General features: G+C 42.4%; 1 protein-coding gene across 1 annotated transcript in view; it reads right to left on the bottom strand.

Moving 5' to 3' along the window:
* LOC133545225 (BMP/retinoic acid-inducible neural-specific protein 3-like) overlaps positions 1–22,870 on the bottom strand; it is a gene marked incomplete at its 3' end in the record, with an annotated part of 132,111 nt that overhangs the window by 90,538 nt on the left and 18,703 nt on the right. Inside the window, exon 2 of the mRNA XM_061890620.1 lies at positions 7,353–7,781. Within this exon, the coding sequence (XP_061746604.1) occupies positions 7,353–7,714 (362 nt within the window). The remainder of the gene's footprint in view (positions 1–7,352; positions 7,782–22,870) is intronic.

Here is a 22,870-nt window from a genome sequence, read left to right as displayed (position 1 = left end):
CTGTTCTGGTCGTGACACACACCTGGGTGAAGTCTTGCAAATCCTGCATCTGTGTCCAGAGTCCTGTTCTGGTGGTGACAGTACACTCTGGCCAGTATGGATACAGCAGGAATCCCGCCTCACCACTCATGAGGAGCGGGTCACAGTCTTGGGCCAGAGAATCCAGGGGATCGCCCAAAGCCAGGAGAACTTACAGACTGCTGTTACCATCCAGGTGGGCCAACTTGTGGAACAGGTACAACTTCTGTTCACACAAATGACCGGGGAGTTTTGAGTTATTGAGTAAGTTTAGTGGTCAGGTTAGGTCTGGTTTGATAGCCTGTTTTTGTTTCTCCCGTTTTGGACCCCTTCCCTGTCAGAATAAATACCTGTTTCTGAAAATCCTGCATCTGCGTCCAGAGTCCTGTTCTAGTCGTGACACACACCTGGGTGAAGTCTTGCAAATCTTGCATCTGTGTCCAGAGTCCTGTTCTGGTCATGACACACACCTGGGTGAAGTCTTGCAAATCCTGCATCTGTGTCCAGAGTCTTGTTCTGGTGGTGACAGTACACTCTGGCCAGTATGGATACAGTAGGTATCCCGCCTCACTGCTCATGAGGAGTGGGTCGCAGTCTTGGGCCAGGGAATCCAGGTGATCGCCCAAATCCAGGAGAATTTACAGACTGCTGTTACCATCCAGGTGGGCCAACTTGTGGAACAGGTACAACTTCTGTTCACACAAATGACCGGGGAGTTTTGAGTTATTGAGTAAGTTTAGTGGTTCAGGTTAGGTCTGGTTTGATAACCTGTTTTTGTTTCTCCCGTTTTGGACCCCTTCCCTGTCAGAATAAATACCTGTTTCTGAAAATCCTGCATCTGTGTCCAGAGTCCTGTTCTGGTCGTGACACACACCTGGGTGAAGTCTTGCAAATCTTGCATCTGTGTCCAGAGTCCTGTTCTGGTCATGACACACACCTGGGTGAAGTCTTGCAAATCCTGCATCTGTGTCCAGAGTCCTGTTCTGGTCGTGACACACACCTGGGTGAAGTCTTGCAAATCTTGCATCTGTGTCCAGAGTCCTGTTCTGGTCATGACACACACCTGGGTGAAGTCTTGCAAATCCTGCATCTGTGTCCAGAGTCCTGTTCTGGTGGTGACAGTACACTCTGGCCAGTATGGATACAGCAGGTATCCCGGCTCACCGCTCATGAGGAGTGGGTCGCAGTCTTGGGCCAGGGAATCCAGGGGATCACCCAAATCCAGGAGAATTTACAGACTGCTGTTACCATCCAGGTGGGCCAACTTGTGGAACAGGTACAACTTCTGTTCACACAAATGACCGGGGAGTTTTGAGTTATTGAGTAAGTTTAGTGGTCAGGTTAGGTCTGGTTTGATAGCCTGTTTTTGTTTCTCCCGTTTTGGACCCCTTGCCTGTTCAGAATAAATACCTGTTTCTGAAAATCCTGCATCTGTGTCCAGAGTCCTGTTCTGGTCGTGACATACACCTGGGTGAAGTCTTGCAAATCCTGCATCTGTGTCCAGAGTCCTGTTCTGGTGTTGACAGTACACTCTGGCCAGTATGGATACAGCAGGTATCCCGCCTCACCGCTCATGAGGAGCGGGTCACAGTCTTGGGCCAGGGAATCCAGGGGATCGCCCAAATCCAGGAGAACTTACAGACTGCTGTTACCAGAGTCCTATTGGGGTAGTGACAGTGACTTACTGCACTTCTGTACAATGACTTAGTTTTTGTGTAAATAATCAACATGTGCACACTTCTAATTGGAAAGGGTTGGAATAAAAGTAGTCCCGTTTCCAAGACTGCTGGTGGTGAGAAGCAAAGATGCATATCTGGCTTAAGGAGGAGAATGTGTGTTTTATCTTGAGATATGTTTTATCTTGAGATATAAGTGTGGAGCGCCTTTGTGCTGCTGCTGCTGCTGCAGCGTTGCATTCATGTGCGCCACACTTGTACGTGCGCGTGCATTATTCATCAGCCTGCTGCAACACAAATATTACTTATTGATGCGCAGCTGAGGATCACCCGACTTTGCAAACTTTCAATAAAGTGACCTTTGTGATGAGCAAATACAACTTATTTCCCTTATTTATATTCACAAATGTAGATTGAATACAACTTATTTATATTCTTAAAAGTAGACCTGTCTCGCCTCCACCCGCGGAGGTCCCTGAGGCACGTGACCCGGGTGGCCGGCCATCCGGTTCCCTCCCCCGTACTGTATACCACCGGTAAGGATACAAGGGGGTACATACCGGGCAATGGTGGATTTGGGCTGAGAGCAGGCCATGATCCACCAGAACCTGGTTCGACCCGGGGCTCTGAAGCGGGCAGCACGGGTGAGAATTAGATGTGTTCATGGGGATGTGCGCCATTCAATACGGCGAGCAAAAGCAAAGTGTCTCTCTCGCCATCTCACCCCAGCTCCAACAACGTGTATTATTCCGGCTGCTGCTTAAACAGAAAAACAGGTGATTAGATAATAAGGCCCACCTGGGCCATCTAGGCAACTGTCGCTGACTATGAGGCTGGTCCTGGCACACTCCGCTTTGCTGCAGGCCCGCAGGCCACGCCCCCCACCACCCCTCCACACTCTCCAACGTGTGAAGTGAACTAAACATGATCCTAGATACTCTCCAACTTGGGAAGTGAACTAAACATGATCCTAGATACTCTCCAACTTGGGAAGTGAACTAAACATGATCCTAGATACTCTCCAACTTGGGAAGTGAACTAAACATGATCCTAGATACTCTCCAACTTGGGAAGTTAACTAAACATGATCCTAGATACTTTCCAACGTGTGAAGTGAACTAAACATGATCCTATATACTCTCCAACTTGGGAAGTGAACTAAACATGATCATAGATACTCTCCACCTTGGGAAATTAACTTCCTGTGATGATCCGAGATACTCTCCAACTTGTGAAGTGAACTAAACATGATCCTAGATACTCTCCAACTTGTGAAGTGAACTAAACATGATCCTAGATACTCTCCAACTTGTGAAGTGAACTATACATGATCCTAGATACTCTCCAACTTGGGAAGTGAACTAAACATGATCCTAGATACTTTCCAACGTGGGAAGTGAACTAAACATGATCCTAGATACTCTCCAACTTGGGAAGTGAACTAAACATGATCTTGGATACTTTCCAACTTGTGAAGTGAACTAAACATGATCCTATATACTTTCCAACGTGTGAAGTGAACTAAACATGATCCTAGATACTTTCCAACGTGTGAAGTGAACTAAACATGATCCTAAATACTCTCCAACTTGGGAAATGAACTTCCTGTGATGATCCGAGATACTCTCCAACTTGTGAAGTGAACTAAACATGATCCTAGATACTCTCCAACTTGTGAAGTGAACTAAACATGATCCTAGATACTTTCCAACGTGTGAAGTGAACTAAACATGATCATAGATACTTTCCAACGTGTGAAGTGAACTAAACATGATCCTAGATACTCTCCAACTTGTGAAGTGAACTCAACATGATCCTAGATACTTTCCAACTTGTGAAGTGAACTAAACATGATCCTAGATACTCTCCAACGTGTGAAGTGAACTAAACATGATCCTAGATACTCTCCAACTTGGGAAGTGAACTAAACATGATCCTAGATACTTTCCAACGTGTGAAGTGAACTAAACATGATCCTAGATACTCTCCAACTTGGGAAATTAACTAAACATGATCCTAGATACTCTCCAACGTGTGAAGTGAACTAAACATGATCCTAGATACTCTCCAACGTGTGAAGTGAACTAAACATGATCCTAGATACTCTCCAACTCCACTGTGACAAATCTGACATGCTCATCATCGGCCCCAAATCCCTCACAACTTCCACCTCTCTGTGGACAACTCCACTCTGTTCCCATCCTCTCAGATCCGCAACCTCGGAGTCATTCTGGACAATAATCTCTCTTTTCAACACCATGTCAACTACATCCCAAGAAGTGTTTTCTTCCACCTCAAAAATATTGCCCGTCTCCGTCCATCCCTCTCCTTCTCTGCCGCTGAAACCCTGATCCATGCCTTCATTCCCTCCAGACTTGATTACTGCAACAGCATCCTCTATGGCTCATCTTGCAAAATTCTCAATAAACTCCAATACATTCAAAAGTCTGCTCCCCCACACCCGCTCCCGTCAGCACATCACCCCAGTCCTCCAGAAACTCCACTGGCTCCCCGTTCCCCACCGGATCCACTTTAAAATCCTCCTCCTCACCCACAAAGCCCTCCACAACCCCAACTGCCTCACCAACCTGCTTCACCTCCATACCCCTTCACGCAGCCTGATGCCAACCTCCTCTCCCCACCACTCAGAACCAAGCTCTGGGCCTGGGGGGGATAGAGCCTTCTCCATCGCTGCTCCCACCCTCTGGAACTGTCTTCCCAAACCCATCCGTGACTGCCCAGACCTTCCCACCTTCAAAAACCTTCTAAAAACACACCTCTTCAGATCTGCTTTTAACCTGTGATTCGTGTTCTGTGTCTTGTAATGTCCCGTCTTGTAATTGTCCTGTATTATTATGTATTTTACCATGTACTGCTTTTATATTTCCTGTATTTTATATTATTAGGGACCGAATGTCCCTTTGGGACAGAGGACCCTATTGAATTTCTAGCGTTTTATTCTTTCTTTATTATTATTCCGCAGCTTTGAGCTGTTTTTTGACCCACTTAACATGCTTCAAAACTCACCAAATTTCACACACACATCAGGTCTGGCGAACATTGCCATTTAATCAAAAAACCTAACTCCAAAACTAAAAATTGTGCTCTAGCGCCCCCTAGGAAGAAAACACAGAAAAACTGCCTGTAACTTCCAGTAGGAATGTTGTAGTGACATGAGACAAAAACCTCTATGTAGGTCTCACTTAGACCTAGATTTCATACACCTACATCCTTCAGTAAAAATCAACAGGAAGTTGCAATTCCCCCTTCAAAATAAAAGTTTTGTAAAAACACTCACCTTTGCCTCTTTGAGATGTAATTTGACCCCCTTAACATGCTTCAAAACTCACCAAACTGGACACACACATCAGGACTGGTGAAAATTGTGATCTAATCAAAAACCCTAACCCCAAAACTCAAAATTGCGCTCTAAGAAGAAAACACAGACAAAACTGCTCCTAGGAAGAAAAAACAGGCAAAACTGCTTGTAACTTCCAGTATGAATGTCGTAGAGACATAAAACAAAAACCTCTATGTAGGTCTCACTTAGACCTACATTTCATATATTGACAACCCACAGCAAAAATCAACAGGAAGTTTGCAATTCCCCTTCTAAAACAAAAGTTTTGTAAAAAAACGGTCACCTTTATTCTAACATTATCTCCGCTGAGCGCGTTTGTCGTGTCGGCTTCAAACTGCCACAGGAGAGGGATTGAACCCTTCTGATTAAAAGTTGATTAAAGAGTTTTAATTACTGCTACGGTTTTGATTTTTCAAGCCTTCAAAGAACCGCTGCGCTGAAAACCATTTCAAAGATGGCCGCTGTGCGCAGACACAGTGAGGGAGACGGGTTTTTTTTTCCGTTTTTTTCCGTACCGTCTGCTGCTGGTGCGCACGCACCAACATTCGTGAGGGAGCGGCTGTGATGGTCTATAACAAGATGGCTGCCAGGTGCCGTAGCTAAGCCGGTATGTTTTAAAGTTGTCGTTTGCCTGCGTATTGTAAAAACAACCGTCCAACATTTTACAACTAATTGTAAATTAAGGTTTTATTATTATTATACCACCACCTCTTTGAGCTGTAATTTGACCCCCTTAACATGCTTCAAAACTCACCAAATTTGACACACACATCAGGACTTGCAAAAATTGCGATATAATAAAAATACTAAACCCCAAAATTTAAAATTGCCCTCTAGCGCCCCCTAGGAATAATACACAGACAAAACTGCTCCTAGGAAGAAAACACAGACACAACTGCTTATAACTTCCGGTAGGAATCTCGTAGAGACATTAAACAAAAACCTCCATGTAGGTCTCAATTAGACCTACATTTCATATCTTGACAACCCCCAGCAAAAATCAACAGTAAGTTTGCAATTCCCCCTTCAAAACAAAAGATTTGTAAAAAAAACGGTCATCTTTTTTCAAACATTATCTCCTCTGAGCGCATTTGTTGTGTCGGCTTCAAACTCGCACAGGAGAGAGAATGAACCCTTCTGATTAAAAGTTGCGAAAAGAGTTTGAATATCTGCTCCGGTTTTGATTTTACAAGCCTTCAAAGAATAGCTATGCTGATGCTGCTGCGCTCAAGATGGCCGCTTAAAAGCAGGAAGCACCAGCGTGACCACACAATGCAGAGAAGGTAGGTACTGTGCGGGTAAATATATGTTGACTGAGTGAAAAAAGGAGGCACCAGTTTGACTCCAGGATACAGACAAGGTAGGTAATGTGCAGGTAAAGATATGTTGACTGGGTGATGGCAGGAAGCACCAGCGGGTACGGGTGACAGAAAGAAGCACCAGTGTGACCCCAGGATGCAGGGAAGGTAGGTAATGTGCAGGTAAAGATATGTTGAATGGGCAAAGGCAGGAAACTCCAGCAAAAGTCGGTCCCGTGCATCGCTGCTTGCAGCTTTAATTATTATTATTATTATTATGTGTGAGGTGGAAAAAGAAGACAACCCTGCAAAGCTGATCCGACAAGAGCGATCAGGGAAAGTTGCGGGCAGATGGAAGAAGAGAAGTGTAAGCTGGTGCTGCTTCCTCCTCACTTTTGACTCATTCCATACTTTCACTCTGCTTGATCTCAAAATGAAGCTGTTACCGACTATGACCTTTTGTTTTCTTGTTTCTTTAGTCGCCTTTGAAATGAAGACAACTTGTGGGTCTTGTCTGTTAGTTGCTGTTTTGGACAACATGAAGCAAGGGAATGTGCTGATTCATCATCTTTGCCAGGGCTTGTGGAGTCTGACTACTAGAAGCCTGGAAACGTCCCTGTCACGTGTCTGTGAAGTCTTTCCTTCCGTCGGTTTGTGGCAAAAAGGCAAGCTGTCATATTAGTCTGACTATGAATACTATTATGAGGACACCACAATGTATTTCATTCTTTAGTCTGCTGAGACCGCTTCTGCATGACTTTGAAGTATCGTTACCTTAAGAAGGTCGGTCCGTGACCAATGAAAGATGCATGCTGTTGTATTATTGAGAGCTTTATTATCCGTAATGTGCGCAAGGTAAATCATTCATGAAGGCGAGTCGCTCGGGGAGAACTACTTGATGTGGCTTCAAACGCCGACAAGAGAGCTTTTCATGTCTTTCTATAAAGTGGTCGGTAAAGAATCCTTCACCCTCGTCAGAAAGCCCCGCCCCCTGCTCACCTGTAAATCTTGTATCTGGTAGAAAATCCCTGCTGGAACCTCTCGGTGAACTCGGTGTACTCGGAGCATCGCTGGAAAGGTCCTTTTTCTGACAGCAGCCAGTCCAGCTGACCCCCGCTGGGCCTGCTGCCGAACCCCGCTGATGAGCTGGAGGGAGACGAGGACAAGGACGAGGACGAGGACGAGGACGAGGACGAGCCCGCATGTCCGCCGCTGACCACTTGTTCAGCTCGGATGGGCCAGAGCAGCCAAAAGAAGATCCACGGCAACCATAGAAGCTTGAAGGAGGATGCGGAGCATCTAGCAGTGGAGACGGAGCCTTGCAAGCATCCTTCTTTTCTCAGTGGCCAATGAATCGCCATGGTCCTGCTGGTGACAGACTAAGGCACCTAGGACCCGCATTTCTTCTGGCAGTTGCCTCCCACTGGCCTGAAACAAATACAGACAACAGCTTCATTAAGCATTTGAATATTTTGATGTACTTTATTTTGTGTTTGTTGAGGTCTTACAGTTGGCCATGCAGAGGTTTTGTGTGAGTGAATGCCTTGTTGACAAGTTTGTAAACCACCAAGCATGGAGGGTCCTAGGAACCTTTGAATGCCTTGTTGACAAGTTTGTAAACCAACAAGCATGGAGGGTCCTAGGAACCTTTGAATGCCTTGTTGACAAGTTTGTAAACCACCAAGCATGGAGGGTCCTAAGTACCTTTGAATGCCTTGACAAGTTTGTAAACCACCAAGCATGGAGGGTCCTAAGAACCTTTGAATGCCTTGACAAGTTTGTAAACCATCCAGCATGGAGGGTCCTAAGAACCTACCTATGCCTTGACAAGTTTGTAAACCACCAAGCATGGAGGGTCCTAAAAACCTACCTATGCCTTGACAAGTTTGTAAACCACCAAGCATGGAGGGTCCTAAAAACCTACCTATGCCTTGACAAGTTTGTAAACCACCAAGCATGGAGGGTCCTAAAAACCTACCTATGCCTTGACAAGTTTGTAAACCACCAAGCATGGAGGGTCCTAAGAACCTACCTATGCATTGACAAGTTTGTAAACCACCAAGCATGGAGGGTCCTAAGAACCTTTGAATGCCTTGACAAGTTTGTAAACCATCCAGCATGGAGGGTCCTAAGAACCTACCTATGCCTTGACAAGTTTGTAAACCACCAAGCATGGAGGGTCCTAAAAACCTACCTATGCCTTGACAAGTTTGTAAACCACCAAGCATGGAGGGTCCTAACAACCTACCAATGCTTTGACAAGTTTGTAAACCACCAAGCATGGAGGGTCCTAAGTACCTTTGAATGCCTTGACAAGTTTGTAAACCACCAAGCATGAAGGGTCCTAAGAACCTTTGAATGAATTGACAAGTTTGTAAACCATCCAGCATGGAGGGTCCTAAGTACCTTTGAATGCCTTGACAAGTTTGTAAACCACCAAGCATGAAGGGTCCTAAGAACCTTTGAATGAATTGACAAGTTTGTAAACGATCCAGCATGGAGGGTCCTAAGAACCTACCTATGCCTTGACAAGTTTGTAAACCACCAAGCATGGAGGGTCCTAAGAACCTACCTATGCCTTGACAAGTTTGTAAACCACCAAGCATGGAGGGTCCTAAGTACCTTTGAATGCCTTGACAAGTTTGTAAACCACCAAGCATGAAGGGTCCTAAGAACCTTTGAATGAATTGACAAGTTTGTAAACCATCCAGCATGGAGGGTCCTAAGAACCTACCTATGCCTTGACAAGTTTGTAAACCACCAAACATGGAGGGTCCTAAGAACCTACCTATGCCTTGACAAGTTTGTAAACCACCAAGCATGGAGGGTCCTAAGAACCTTTGAATGCCTTGACAAGTTTGTAAACCACCAAGCATGGAGGGTCCTAAAAACCTACCTATGCTTTGACAAGTTTGTAAACCACCAAGCATGGAGGGTCCTAAGAACCTACCTATGCCTTGACAAGTTTGTAAACCACCAAGCATGGAGGGTCCTAAGAACCTACCTATGCCTTGACAAGTTTGTAAACCACCAAGCATGGAGGGTCCTAAGTACCTTTGAATGCCTTGACAAGTTTGTAAACCACCAAGCATGAAGGGTCCTAAGAACCTTTGAATGAATTGACAAGTTTGTAAACCATCCAGCATGGAGGGTCCTAAGAACCTACCTATGCCTTGACAAGTTTGTAAACCACCAAACATGGAGGGTCCTAAGAACCTACCTATGCCTTGACAAGTTTGTAAACCACCAAGCATGGAGGGTCCTAAGAACCTTTGAATGCCTTGACAAGTTTGTAAACCACCAAGCATGGAGGGTCCTAAAAACCTACCTATGCTTTGACAAGTTTGTAAACCACCAAGCATGGAGGGTCCTAAGAACCTACCTATGCCTTGACAAGTTTGTAAACCACCAAGCATGGAGGGTCCTAAGAACCTTTGAATGCCTTGACAAGTTTGTAAACCATCCAGCATGGAGGGTCCTAAAAACCTACCTATGCCTTGACAAGTTTGTAAACCACCAAGCATGGAGGGTCCTAAGAACCTACCTATGCCTTGACAAGTTTGTAAACCACCAAGCATGGAGGGTCCTAAGAACCTACCTATGCCTTGACAAGTTTGTAAACCACCAAGCATGGAGGGTCCTAAGAACCTTTGAATGCCTTGACAAGTTTGTAAACCATCCAGCATGGAGGGTCCTAAAAACCTACCTATGCCTTGACAAGTTTGTAAACCACCAAGCATGGAGGGTCCTAGGAACCTACATGTAAGTCTAAGTCTAAGTGTAAGTGTAAGTATGTAGAAGAAAGATGTCCCACAATCCCAATCACTAATCACCCTTTGTAACCTCCCTACATGTCTGAAAGTGCAAGATGGAGGTGAGAAATAGTTTCCAATCAATACTAAAACATTCTACTACTTCTAAACATCAATACTAAAACATTCTCCAACTTCTAAACATCAATACTAATAGATTCTACTACTTCTAAATGCACTCAACGCTTATTGATGTTGTACTTGTTTTCTAAGAGCATTTAATGGAGCGTGACTTGACAATGTAGGTCAACAGCATCCATACATGGACTTCTCTCACAAACATCACAACTGTGTGTCCAGTGTCCACTTCTATGTCCAGTGTGTACTCCTATGTCCAGTGTGTACTTCTATGTCCAGTGTGTACTTCTATGTCCAGTGTGTACTTCTACATCCAGTGTGTACTTCTATGTCCAGTGTGTACTCCTATGTCCAGTGTGTACTCCTATGTCCAGTGTGTACTTCTATGTCCAGTGTGTACTTCTACATCCAGTGTGTACTTCTATGTCCAGTGTGTACTCCTATATCCAGTGTGTACTTCTACATCCAGTGTGTACTTCTACGTCCAGTGTGTACTCCTATGTCCAGTGTGTACTCCTATGTCCAGTGTGTACTTCTATGTCCAGTGTGTACTTCTATGTCCAGTGTGTACTTCTATGTCCAGTGTGTACTTCTACATCCAGTGTGTACTTCTATGTCCAGTGTGTACTCCTATATCCAGTGTGTACTTCTACATCCAGTGTGTACTTCTACGTCCAGTGTGTACTCCTATGTCCAGTGAGTACTCCTATGTCCAGTGTGTACTTCTATGTCCAGTGTGTACTTCTATGTCCAGTGTGTACTTCTACATCCAGTGTGTACTTCTATGTCCAGTGTGTACTCCTATATCCAGTGTGTACTCCTATATCCAGTGTGTACTTCTATGTCCAGTGTGTACTCCTATGTCTAGTGTGTACTGCTATGTCCAGTGTGTACTTCTACATCCAGTGTGTACTTCTATGTCCAGTGTGTACTCCTATATCCAGTGTGTACTTCTACGTCCAGTGTGTACTCCTATGTCCAGTGTGTACTCCTACATCCAGTGTGTACTTCTATGTCCAGTGTGTACTCCTATATCCAGTGTGTACTTCTATGTCCAGTGTGTACTCCTATGTCTAGTGTGTACTGCTATGTCCAGTGTGTACTCCTATGTCTAGTGTGTACTGCTATGTCCAGTGTGTACTTCTACGTCCAGTGTGTACTTCTATGTCCAGTGTGTACTCCTATGTCCAGTGTGTACTTCTACGTCCAGTGTGTACTCCTATGTCCAGTGTGTACTCCTATGTCCAGTGTGTACTTCTATGTCCAGTGTGTACTTCTACATCCAGTGTGTACTTCTATGTCCAGTGTGTACTCCTATATCCAGTGTGTACTTCTATGTCCAGTGTGTACTCCTATGTCCAGTGTGTACTTCTATGTCCAGTGTGTACTACTATGTCCAGTGTGTACTCCTATGTCCAGTGTGTACTGCTATGTCCAGTGTGTACTTCTATGTCCAGTGTGTACTCCTATGTCCAGTTTGTACTTCTATGTCCAGTGTGTACTCCTATGGCCAGTTTGTACTTCTATGTCCAGTGTGTACTCCTATGTCCAGTTTGTACTTCTATGTCCAGTGTGTACTCCTATGGCCAGTTTGTACTTCTATGTCCAGTGTGTACTCCTATGTCCAGTGTGTACTTCTATGTCCAGTGTGTACTTCTATGTCCAGTGTCTGCTGCTATGTCCAGTGTGTACTTCTATGTCCAGTGTGTACTCCTATGTCCAGTGTGTACTGCTATGTCCAGTGTGTACTCCTATGTCCAGTGTGTACTTCTATGTCAAGTGTGTACTCCTATGTCCAGTGTGTACTCCTACGTCCAGTGTGTACTCCTATGTCCAGTGTGTACTTCTATGTCCAGTGTGTACTTCTATGTCCAGTGTGTACTGCTATGTCCAGTGTGTACTTCTATGTCCAGTGTGTAATTCTATGTCCAGTGTGTACTCCTATGTCCAGTGTGTACTACTATGTCCAGTGTGTACTACTATGTCCAGTGTGTACTGCTATGTCCAGTGTGTACTTCTATGTCCAGTGTGTACTCCTATGTCCAGTTTGTACTTCTATGTCCAGTGTGTACTTCTATATCCAGAGTGTACTTCTATGTCCAGTGTGTACTTGTATGTCCAGTGTGTACTTCTATTTTTGATATACACAACACTTATGCCTGATACACCAAACACTAATCCATGATATAAACGACACTAATCCCTGATATACACAACACTTATCCCTAATATACACGACACTTATCCCTAATATACACGACACTTATCCCTGATACACACAACACTTATACCCGATACACACAACACTTATCCCTGATACACACAACACTTATCCCTGATACACACAACACTTATCCCTGATATACACAACACTTATCCCTGATATACACAACACTTATCCCTGATACACACAACACCTATCCCTGATACACACAACACTTATCCCTGATATAAACAACACTTATCCCTGATATACACAACACTTATACCTGATACACACAACACTTATCCCTGATACACGCAACACTTATCCCTGATACACGCAACACTTATCCCTGATAAACACAACACTTATCCCTGATATACACAACACTTATCCCTGATACACACAACACTTATCCCTGATACACACAATACTTATCCCTGATATAAACAACAATAATCCCTGATATACACAACACTTATCCCTGATACACGCAACACTTATCCCTGATATACACGACACTTATCCCTGATATACACAACACTTATACCTGATACACACAACACTTATCCCTGATACACGCAACACTTATCCCTGATATACACAACACTTATCCCTGATATACACAACACTTATCCCTGATACACACAACACTTATCCCTGATACACACAACACTTATCCCTGATATACACAACACTTATCCCTGATATACACAACACTTATCCCTGATATACACAACACTTATACCTGGTATACACAACACTTATACCTGGTATACACAACACTTATACCTGGTATTCACAACACTTATCCCTGATACACACAACACTTATACCTGGTATACACAACACTTATCCCTGATACACACAACACTTATACCTTGTATACACGACACCTGTGTCACGCAATCAAGCGCTAGTTGTAGCTCTGACAAACTAGCAGTAAGTGCTAAAGTGCTACAGTTGGAGAAGGAAAAACCTTCATGAGAATAAAACCTGATCAAATGTCCTGGTGGTGACCTTGCACAAGAGGACCTCATTATTCCAATTAGAGCCAAGGGGACACCTCTCCCAGTTTAGACCCAGGACTAAGAAGCCGGAGGCAGCGCCAGCATGCCAACTGCAATTATGCATCCTGCATGACTCCCACGCAGCCAGCAGACACAAACAAACACTCCACTCTTCTCCCAGCCGGGCAGGAGACCAGGACTTCACACTAAAAGAGCTCAAGGTGCGGAAAAAGCCTGGCGGACACAAACAAGTCCAGCTGGGCAGGAGACCAGGACTCACACGGAGGGCGGCTAAAAGAGCTCAAAGACCCTGGCAGACACCAACAAGTCCAGCACGCGGGAGGACATGCAGAGGTTCCTCGTTCTTCCCACTGGCTGGACTTTTTCCTGGCCCTGATGTGGGATCTGAGCCCCAGGATGTGGTTGTGGCTTGTGCAGCCCTTTGAGACACTCGTGATTAAAGGGCTACATAAATCAACTTTGATTGATTGATTGAAAGTAGTGGTCTCTAGTGAGCTGCATCTGAAGGAGGTCTGTAAATCTGGTTTCAACTTGCCAAGTCATCTTGTCTGGGATGTGAAAATACACTCAGATCACCAGACTGCTCACATTTCTGAGCAAGACTCAAATATTTTTAAATATGCGAAACATTCTTATGCGTACTTGAGGATATCACAACTTCTGGCCTGGGAGACCACCAGCGGAAACGCACCCAGCATACTGAACACGGGGGTCCCCCAGGGACGGGTTCCTACCCCCCTGTTGACCCAGAACTCAGCACCACCACGCAACAACAACATGGACATGCAGACGACACAACTGGAGTTGGACTCATCACGGACAGATATGAGTCCAACTACAGGGATTTATGTGCAATCTGATTGCCCGCCTGGGGAAGACAAGATTGTGGTGGACTCCCGGAGAGCCAACACCAGAGTCCTCCACTGTAACCCTGCTGTGGAAAGTTTGTGGACAACCTGTCCTGGATCACCAGGACCACGCCACTGGCCCAGAAGGCCCAGCACAGGAAAACATGCCTTCTTGTATCGTGGCCCCAGAGAGAGCAGAGACCCTCACAGCGGACTCATTCAGTCTGGGACCAGGCTAAGGAGCTTGCGAGCGAGGACAAGCAGACTGAGGGACAGCTTCATCCATCAAGCTAAACTGGAACTTTGGACCACACCTTTGTATGTCCCTTGTCGTCGTGATAGCATGATGGGTAATTTATGGAAGTGCGGTAATCAATCACGGTTTTACAACAACTTTGATCCAAACTGTCAGTTTTTTAAAAGCACCAATCGTTACATCCTGAATATGTCAACCGTCTTTTAGGGCGCTGGTAGTCGTATTAACTGCAAGTTTTCTTCCATGGAGTCTGTCCAAGGGTTCAGATGCCCCTCAAGGCAAATATTCACTTTGAGACCCAGAGGTTAGAGTCCTGCTTGGATCCTTCAAGTCCCCTCTGCCCACTGAAAGGATCTCCAGGTTTTATCCCACCTGAAATTCAGCAGAATAATTTGGAGGGAAGAGGAGGACTTCAGCAGTAAGAGCGTCTCATCAGGGAGTCTGTGCTGCACAAAAGTGCTGACGGAGCACAAACACAACAAGACCTGCACAGGACTGCAGATGCTGGGGAACATCCCCAAGACTCCAAACTCCAATATTCTGAGCAGTCATCTTTCACACATCTCATTGATGGTTCTTCAGTGTCAACTCAGGTTTGTGGAGGGAAGACAGGACCAGGGTACATCTCACAGGAAGTATGGAAGACTGCAGAACATGACAGGAAGTATGGATGACTGCAGAACATGACAGGAAGTATGGATGACCATGACAGGAAGTATGGATGACTGCAGAACATGACAGGAAGTATGCATGACCATGACAGGAAGTATGGATGACTGCAGACAATGACAGGAAGTATGCATGACCATGACAGGAAGTATGGATGACTGCAGAACATGACAGGAAGTATGCATGACCATGACAGGAAGTATGGATGACCATGACAGGAAGTATGGATGACTGCAGACCATGACAGGAAGTATGGATGTTCATGACAGGAAGTATGGATGACTGCAGAACATGACAGGAAGTATGGATGACCATGACAAGAAGTATGGATGACCATGACAGGAAGTATGGATGACTGCAGACCATGACAGGAAGTATGGATGTTCATGACAGGAAGTATGGATGACTGCAGAACATGACAGGAAGTATGCATGACCATGACAAGAAGTATGGATGACCATGACAGGAAGTATGGATGTTCATGACAGGAAGTATGGATGTTCATGACAGGAAGTATGGATGACTGCAGAACATGACAGGAAGTATGGATGACCATGACAAGAAGTATGGATGACCATGACAGGAAGTATGGATGACTGCAGACCATGACAGGAAGTATGGATGACCATGACAGGAAGTATGGATGACTGCAGAACATGACAGGAAGTATGGATGTTCATGACAGGAAGTATGGATGACTGCAGAACATGACAGGAAGTATGGATGACCATGACAAGAAGTATGGATGACCATGACAGGAAGTATGGATGACCATGACAGGAAGTATGGATGACTGCAGAACATGACAGGAAGTATGGATGTTCATGACAGGAAGTATGGATGACTGCAGAACATGACAGGAAGTATGGATGACCATGACAAGAAGTATGGATGACCATGACAGGAAGTATGGATGACTGCAGACCATGACAGGAAGTATGGATGTTCATGACAGGAAGTATGGATGACTGCAGAACATGACAGGAAGTATGCATGACCATGACAAGAAGTATGGATGACCATGACAGGAAGTATGGATGTTCATGACAGGAAGTATGGATGTTCATGACAGGAAGTATGGATGACTGCAGAACATGACAGGAAGTATGGATGACCATGACAAGAAGTATGGATGACCATGACAGGAAGTATGGATGACTGCAGACCATGACAGGAAGTATGGATGACCATGACAGGAAGTATGGATGACTGCAGAACATGACAGGAAGTATGGATGTTCATGACAGGAAGTATGGATGACTGCAGAACATGACAGGAAGTATGGATGACCATGACAAGAAGTATGGATGACCATGACAGGAAGTATGGATGACCATGACAGGAAGTATGGATGACTGCAGAACATGACAGGAAGTATGGATGTTCATGACAGGAAGTATGGATGACTGCAGAACATGACAGGAAGTATGGATGACCATGACAAGAAGTATGGATGACCATGACAGGAAGTATGGATGACTGCAGACCATGACAGGAAGTATGGATGTTCATGACAGGAAGTATGGATGACTGCAGAACATGACAGGAAGTATGGATGACCATGACAAGAAGTATGGATGACCATGACAGGAAGTATGGATGTTCATGACAGGAAGTATGGATGACTGCAGAACATGACAGGAAGTATGGATGACCATGACAAGAAGTATGGATAACCATGACAGGAAGTATGGATGACTGCAGACCATGACAGGAAGTATGGATGACCATGACAGGAAGTATGGATGACTGCAGACCATGACAGGAAGTATGGATGACCATGACAGGAAGTATGGATGACTGCAGAACATGACAGGAAGTATGGATGACCATGACAGGAAGTATGGATGACCATGACAGGAAGTATGGATGACCATAACAGGAAGTATGGATGACCATGACAAGAAGTATGGATGACCATGACAGGAAGTATGGATGACCATGACAGGAAGTATGGATGACTGCAGACCATGACAGGAAGTATGGATGTTCATGACAGGAAGTATGGATGACTGCAGAACATGACAGGAAGTATGGATGACTGCAGACCATGACAGGAAGTATGGATGTTCATGACAGGAAGTATGGATGACTGCAGAACATGACAGGAAGTATGGATGACCATGACAGGAAGTATGGATGACTGCAGACCATGACAGGAAGTATGGATGTTCATGACAGGAAGTATGGATGACTGCAGACCATGACAGGAAGTATGGATGACCATGACAGGAAGTATGGATGACTGCAGAACATGACAGGAAGTATGGATGTTCATGACAGGAAGTATGGATGACTGCAGAACATGACAGGAAGTATGGATGACCATGACAAGAAGTATGGATGACCATGACAGGAAGTATGGATGACTGCAGACCATGACAGGAAGTATGGATGTTCATGACAGGAAGTATGGATGACTGCAGACCATGACAGGAAGTATAAATGACCATGACAGGAAGTATGGATGACTGCAGAACATGACAGGAAGTATGGATGTTCATGACAGGAAGTATGGATGACTGCAGAACATGACAGGAAGTATGGATGACCATGACAAGAAGTATGGATGACCATGACAGGAAGTATGGATGACTGCAGACCATGACAGGAAGTATGGATGTTCATGACAGGAAGTATGGATGACTGCAGAACATGACAGGAAGTATGGATGACCATGACAGGAAGTATGGATGACTGCAGACCATGACAGGAAGTATGCATGACCATGACAGGAAGTATGGATGACTGCAGAACATGACAGGAAGTATGCATGACCATGACAGGAAGTATGGATGACTGCAGACCACGACAGGAAGTATGGATGTTCATGACAGGAAGTATGGATGACTGCAGACCATGACAGGAAGTATGGATGACCATGACAGGAAGTATGGATGACCATGACAGGAAGTATGGATGACTGCAGAACATGACAAGAAGTATGGATGACCATGACAAGAAGTATGGATGACCATGACAGGAAGTATGGATGACCATGACAGGAAGTATGGATGACCATGACAGGAAGTATGGATGACCATGACAGGAAGTATGGATGACTGCAGACCATGACAGGAAGTATGGATGACCATGACAGGAAGTATGGATGACCATGACAGGAAGTATGGATGACTGCAGAACATGACAAGAAGTATGGATGACCATGACAAGAAGTATGGATGACCATGACAGGAAGTATGGATGACCATGACAGGAAGTATGGATGACCATGACAGGAAGTATGGATGACCATGACAGGAAGTATGGATGACCATAACAGGAAGTATGGATGACCATGACTGACTGCAGACCATGGGCATGACCCGGGTGCCAAGTCAAGTATTGTGTCATCAGACAGCTGCTGAAAGTCTGCCAAGGTTAAGTTCGTCTACATTTCTTTGAAAGATAGCATTGTTAGCTGACTGATGCTAGCGTCCTCTTCCAAAGTAAACGTCCAGTGTGACAGGAAGATGACTTATCACCTCACACGCTCCATCCATCACTTCCTCCGGTTGCCATGACGACAGCACAACCCTCCCAGCAAATGATCCACTGTGGGGAATATTGTCCACACACACACACACACACACACACACACACCATTAGGTTTTATCCATACAAATACCAATATTGATGATTGTTATTGGTACCAATGTACTCTTGTACTAAATAAATGATAAATGGGTTGTACTTGTATAGCGCTTTTCTACCTTCAAGGTACTCAAAGCGCTTTGACACTACTTCCACATTTACCCATTCACACACACATTCACACACTGATGGAGGGAGCTGCCATGCAAGGCGCCAACTAGCACCCATCAGGAGCAAGGGTGAAGTGTCTTGCTCAGGACACAACGGTCGGACGAGGTTGGTACTAGGTGGGATTTGAACCAGGGCCCCTCGGGTTGCGCACGGCCACTCTCCCACTGCGCCACGCCGTCCCTACTACTACTTATTGGTACTACACGTCATTATTGGTACTACACGTCATTATTGGTACTACATGTTATTATTGGTACTACATGTTATTATTGGTGCTACATGTTATTATTGGTACTACACGTCATTATTGGTACTACATGTTATTATTGGTACTACATGTTATTATTGGTACTACATGTTATTATTGGTACTACATGTTATTATTGGTGCTACATGTCATTATTGGTACTACATGTTATTATTGGTACTACATGTTATTATTGGTACTACATGTTATTATTGGTACTACATGTCATTATTGGTACTACATGTTATTATTGGTGCTACATGTTATTATTGGTACTACACGTCATTATTGGTACTACATGTAATTATTAGTACTACATGTCATTATTGGCACTACATATTATTGGTGCTACATGTTATTATTGGTACTACACGTCAGTATTGGTACTACACGACATTATTGGTACTACATGTTATTATTGGTATTACATGTTATCATTGGTACTACATGTCATTGTGTAAATAAAGAACTTGAATCAGATTTTAGTTGGCACCAGAGGTTGTAGACCAGCATCATCATGTGACCTCTCACAGCAGGACAGTCTTTAATGGACACCTACTCTTTATGTCTAAAACATGTCTGCTAGTAGTTAACGTCATCATCTTAACCTGCACACACATTCAGACTAAAATTACTATAATTGGTCAATAAAAGACAAGTGTGATGAGGCCCTTGTCACAGTTCTATTCAGACTCATGTTAGTAGAAGTAGTCAATGAAACATGAGTGTGATGTCACAGTTCTATTTAGACTATTCTATTCCATTTTTATTTCAGTCTCTATTATTTTCTATTTTATGTTCTATGTTCTATTGTAATATATTATATTGCATTAAATGTTGTTCTACTCTCTATTCTACTTTGTGTTCTATACGGTATGGTGTGTGGTGTGTGTGTGTGTGTGTGTGTGTGTGTGTGTGTGTGTGTGTGTGTGTGTGTGTGTGACCTTTAAGTGGATGCTAATTTGACACAAAGTGCTAACCTTTAAGCAGATCTCCCACAGACATGCTTATGAGTACAACCACACTATATTTATAACTATATTTATTTTATTTATTTGTAGCAGTCTTTATATATTTACAAATATATTTACGTATTTATAACACTTTTTATATATTTATAACTATATTTGTAACACGTTTTATATATTTACAACTCTATTTATATATTCATAACACTTTTTAAATATGTATAAACGACTATATTTATACATTTATAACACTTTTTATATATTTATAACACTTTGTATATATTGTGAATTATATTTATATAGCGCTTTTTCTCTAGTGACTCAAAGCGCTTTACATAGTGACACCCAATATATAAGTTACATTTAAAGCAGTGTGGGTGGCACTGGGAGCAGGTGGGTAAAGTGTCTTGCCCAAGGACACAACGGCAGTGACTAGGATGGCAGAAGCGGGAATCGAACCTGCAACCCTCAAGTTGCTGGCACGGCCACTCTACCAACCGAGCTAGACCGCCCCACTATATTTATATATGTATAACACTTTTTATATATTCATCACTATATTTATATATGTATAACTATATTTATAACACTATTTATATATTTAAAACAATACGTATATATTTGTAACACAATATATTTATAACTATATTTATATATTTCTAACACTATTTCTATATTTAAAACTATATTTATATAATTATATGTATATATTTACCGCGACCCCAAAAGGGAATAAGCGGTAGGAAATGGATGGATGGATGTATATATTTATAACTATATTAATACATGTATAACTATATTTATGTATTTCTAACTATATTTATAACTATATGCATATATTTATAACACAATGTTTACAACTATATTAATAAATGTATAACTATATTTATGTATTTCTAACTATATTTATATATTTATAACACAATGTCTACAACTATATTTATAACACTATTTGTATATATTTATAACTATATTGGTGTATTTATAACACTATTTATGTATGTATAACTATATTTGTATGTGTATAACTATAATTATATATTCATATATATATATATATATATATATATATATATATATATATATAAAATTATGTATGTAGAAATGTAGAATAAAATAGAAAGTACTTTATTGATCCCTGGGATATAGTATATATATATATATATATATGTATGAATACATATATATATATATATATATATATATATATGTGTGTGTGTGTGTGTGTAACTTTATTTATACATTTATAACACAATTTATTTATAACTATATTTATAACTATATGTATATATCTTTAACTATATGTACATATTTATAACTATATTTATAAATGTATATATGTATAACTATAGTTGTATGTTTATAGCTATATTTATATATTTAAAACTATAGTTATATATCTATAGCTATATGTATATATTCAAAACTATATTTATAACATAATATGTTTATAACTACACTATTTATATATTTATAACTATATATATATATATTTTTTTTATTTTTATTTTTTTTTAATAAATGTAACTATATGTATATTTATATATGTATAACTATATGTAGATATTCATAACTATATTTATATATGTTAACACTTTATATTCATAACTATTTACATTTATATGCATAACTATATGTTTACATTTATAAAACTATTTATATATTTATAACAACATGTATATATGTATAACTATAGTAACGTATTCATAGCTATATGTATATATGTATATATGTATAACTATATTTATAATTTATACATACAAACCCGTTTCCATATGAGTTGGTAAATGGTGTTAGATGTAAATATAAACAGAATACAATGATTTGCAAATCCTTTTCAAGCCATATTCAGTTGAATATGCTACAAAGACAACATATTTCATGTTCAAACTCATAAACATTGTCTTTTTTTGCAAATAATCATTAACTTTAGAAATTGATGCCAGCAACACGTGACAAAGAAGTTGGGAAAGGTGGCAATAAATACTGATAAAGTTGAGGAATGCTCATCAAACACTTATTTGGAACATCCCACAGGTGTGCAGGCTAATTGGGAACAGGTGGGTGCCATGATTGGCTATAAAAACAGCTTCCATGAAATGCTAAGTCATTCACAAACAAGGATGGGGTGAGGGTCACCACTTTGTAAGCAAATTGTCAAACAGTTTTAGAACAACATTTCTCAAACAGCTATTGCAAGGAATTTAGGGATTTTACCATCTACGCTCTGTAAAATCATCAAAAGGTTCAGAAAATCTGGAGAAATCACTGCACGTAAGTGAAGATATTACGGACCTTTGATCCCTCAGGTGGTATTGTAGAAAAAAACGACATCATTGTGTAAAGGATATCACCACAGGAACACTTCATAAAACCACTGTCAGTATCTACAGTTGGTCGCTACATCTGTAAGTGCAAGTTAAAGCTCTACTATGCAAAGCAAAACCCATTTATCAACAACATCCAGAAACGCCGCCGGTTTCGCTGGGCCCGAGATCATCTAAGATGGACTGATGCAAAGTGGAAAGGTGTTCTGTGGTCCGACGAGTCCACATTTCAAAGTATATTTGGAAACTGTGGACGTGGTGTCCTCCAGAACAAAGAGGAAAATAACCACCCGGATTGTTATAGGCGCAAAGT

The sequence above is a fragment of the Nerophis ophidion genome, linkage group LG28 (genome assembly GCF_033978795.1).
Source record: "Nerophis ophidion isolate RoL-2023_Sa linkage group LG28, RoL_Noph_v1.0, whole genome shotgun sequence".
In the NCBI taxonomy this organism is placed as follows: domain Eukaryota; kingdom Metazoa; phylum Chordata; class Actinopteri; order Syngnathiformes; family Syngnathidae; genus Nerophis; species Nerophis ophidion.
This window is presented reverse-complemented; position numbering and strand designations above follow the sequence as displayed.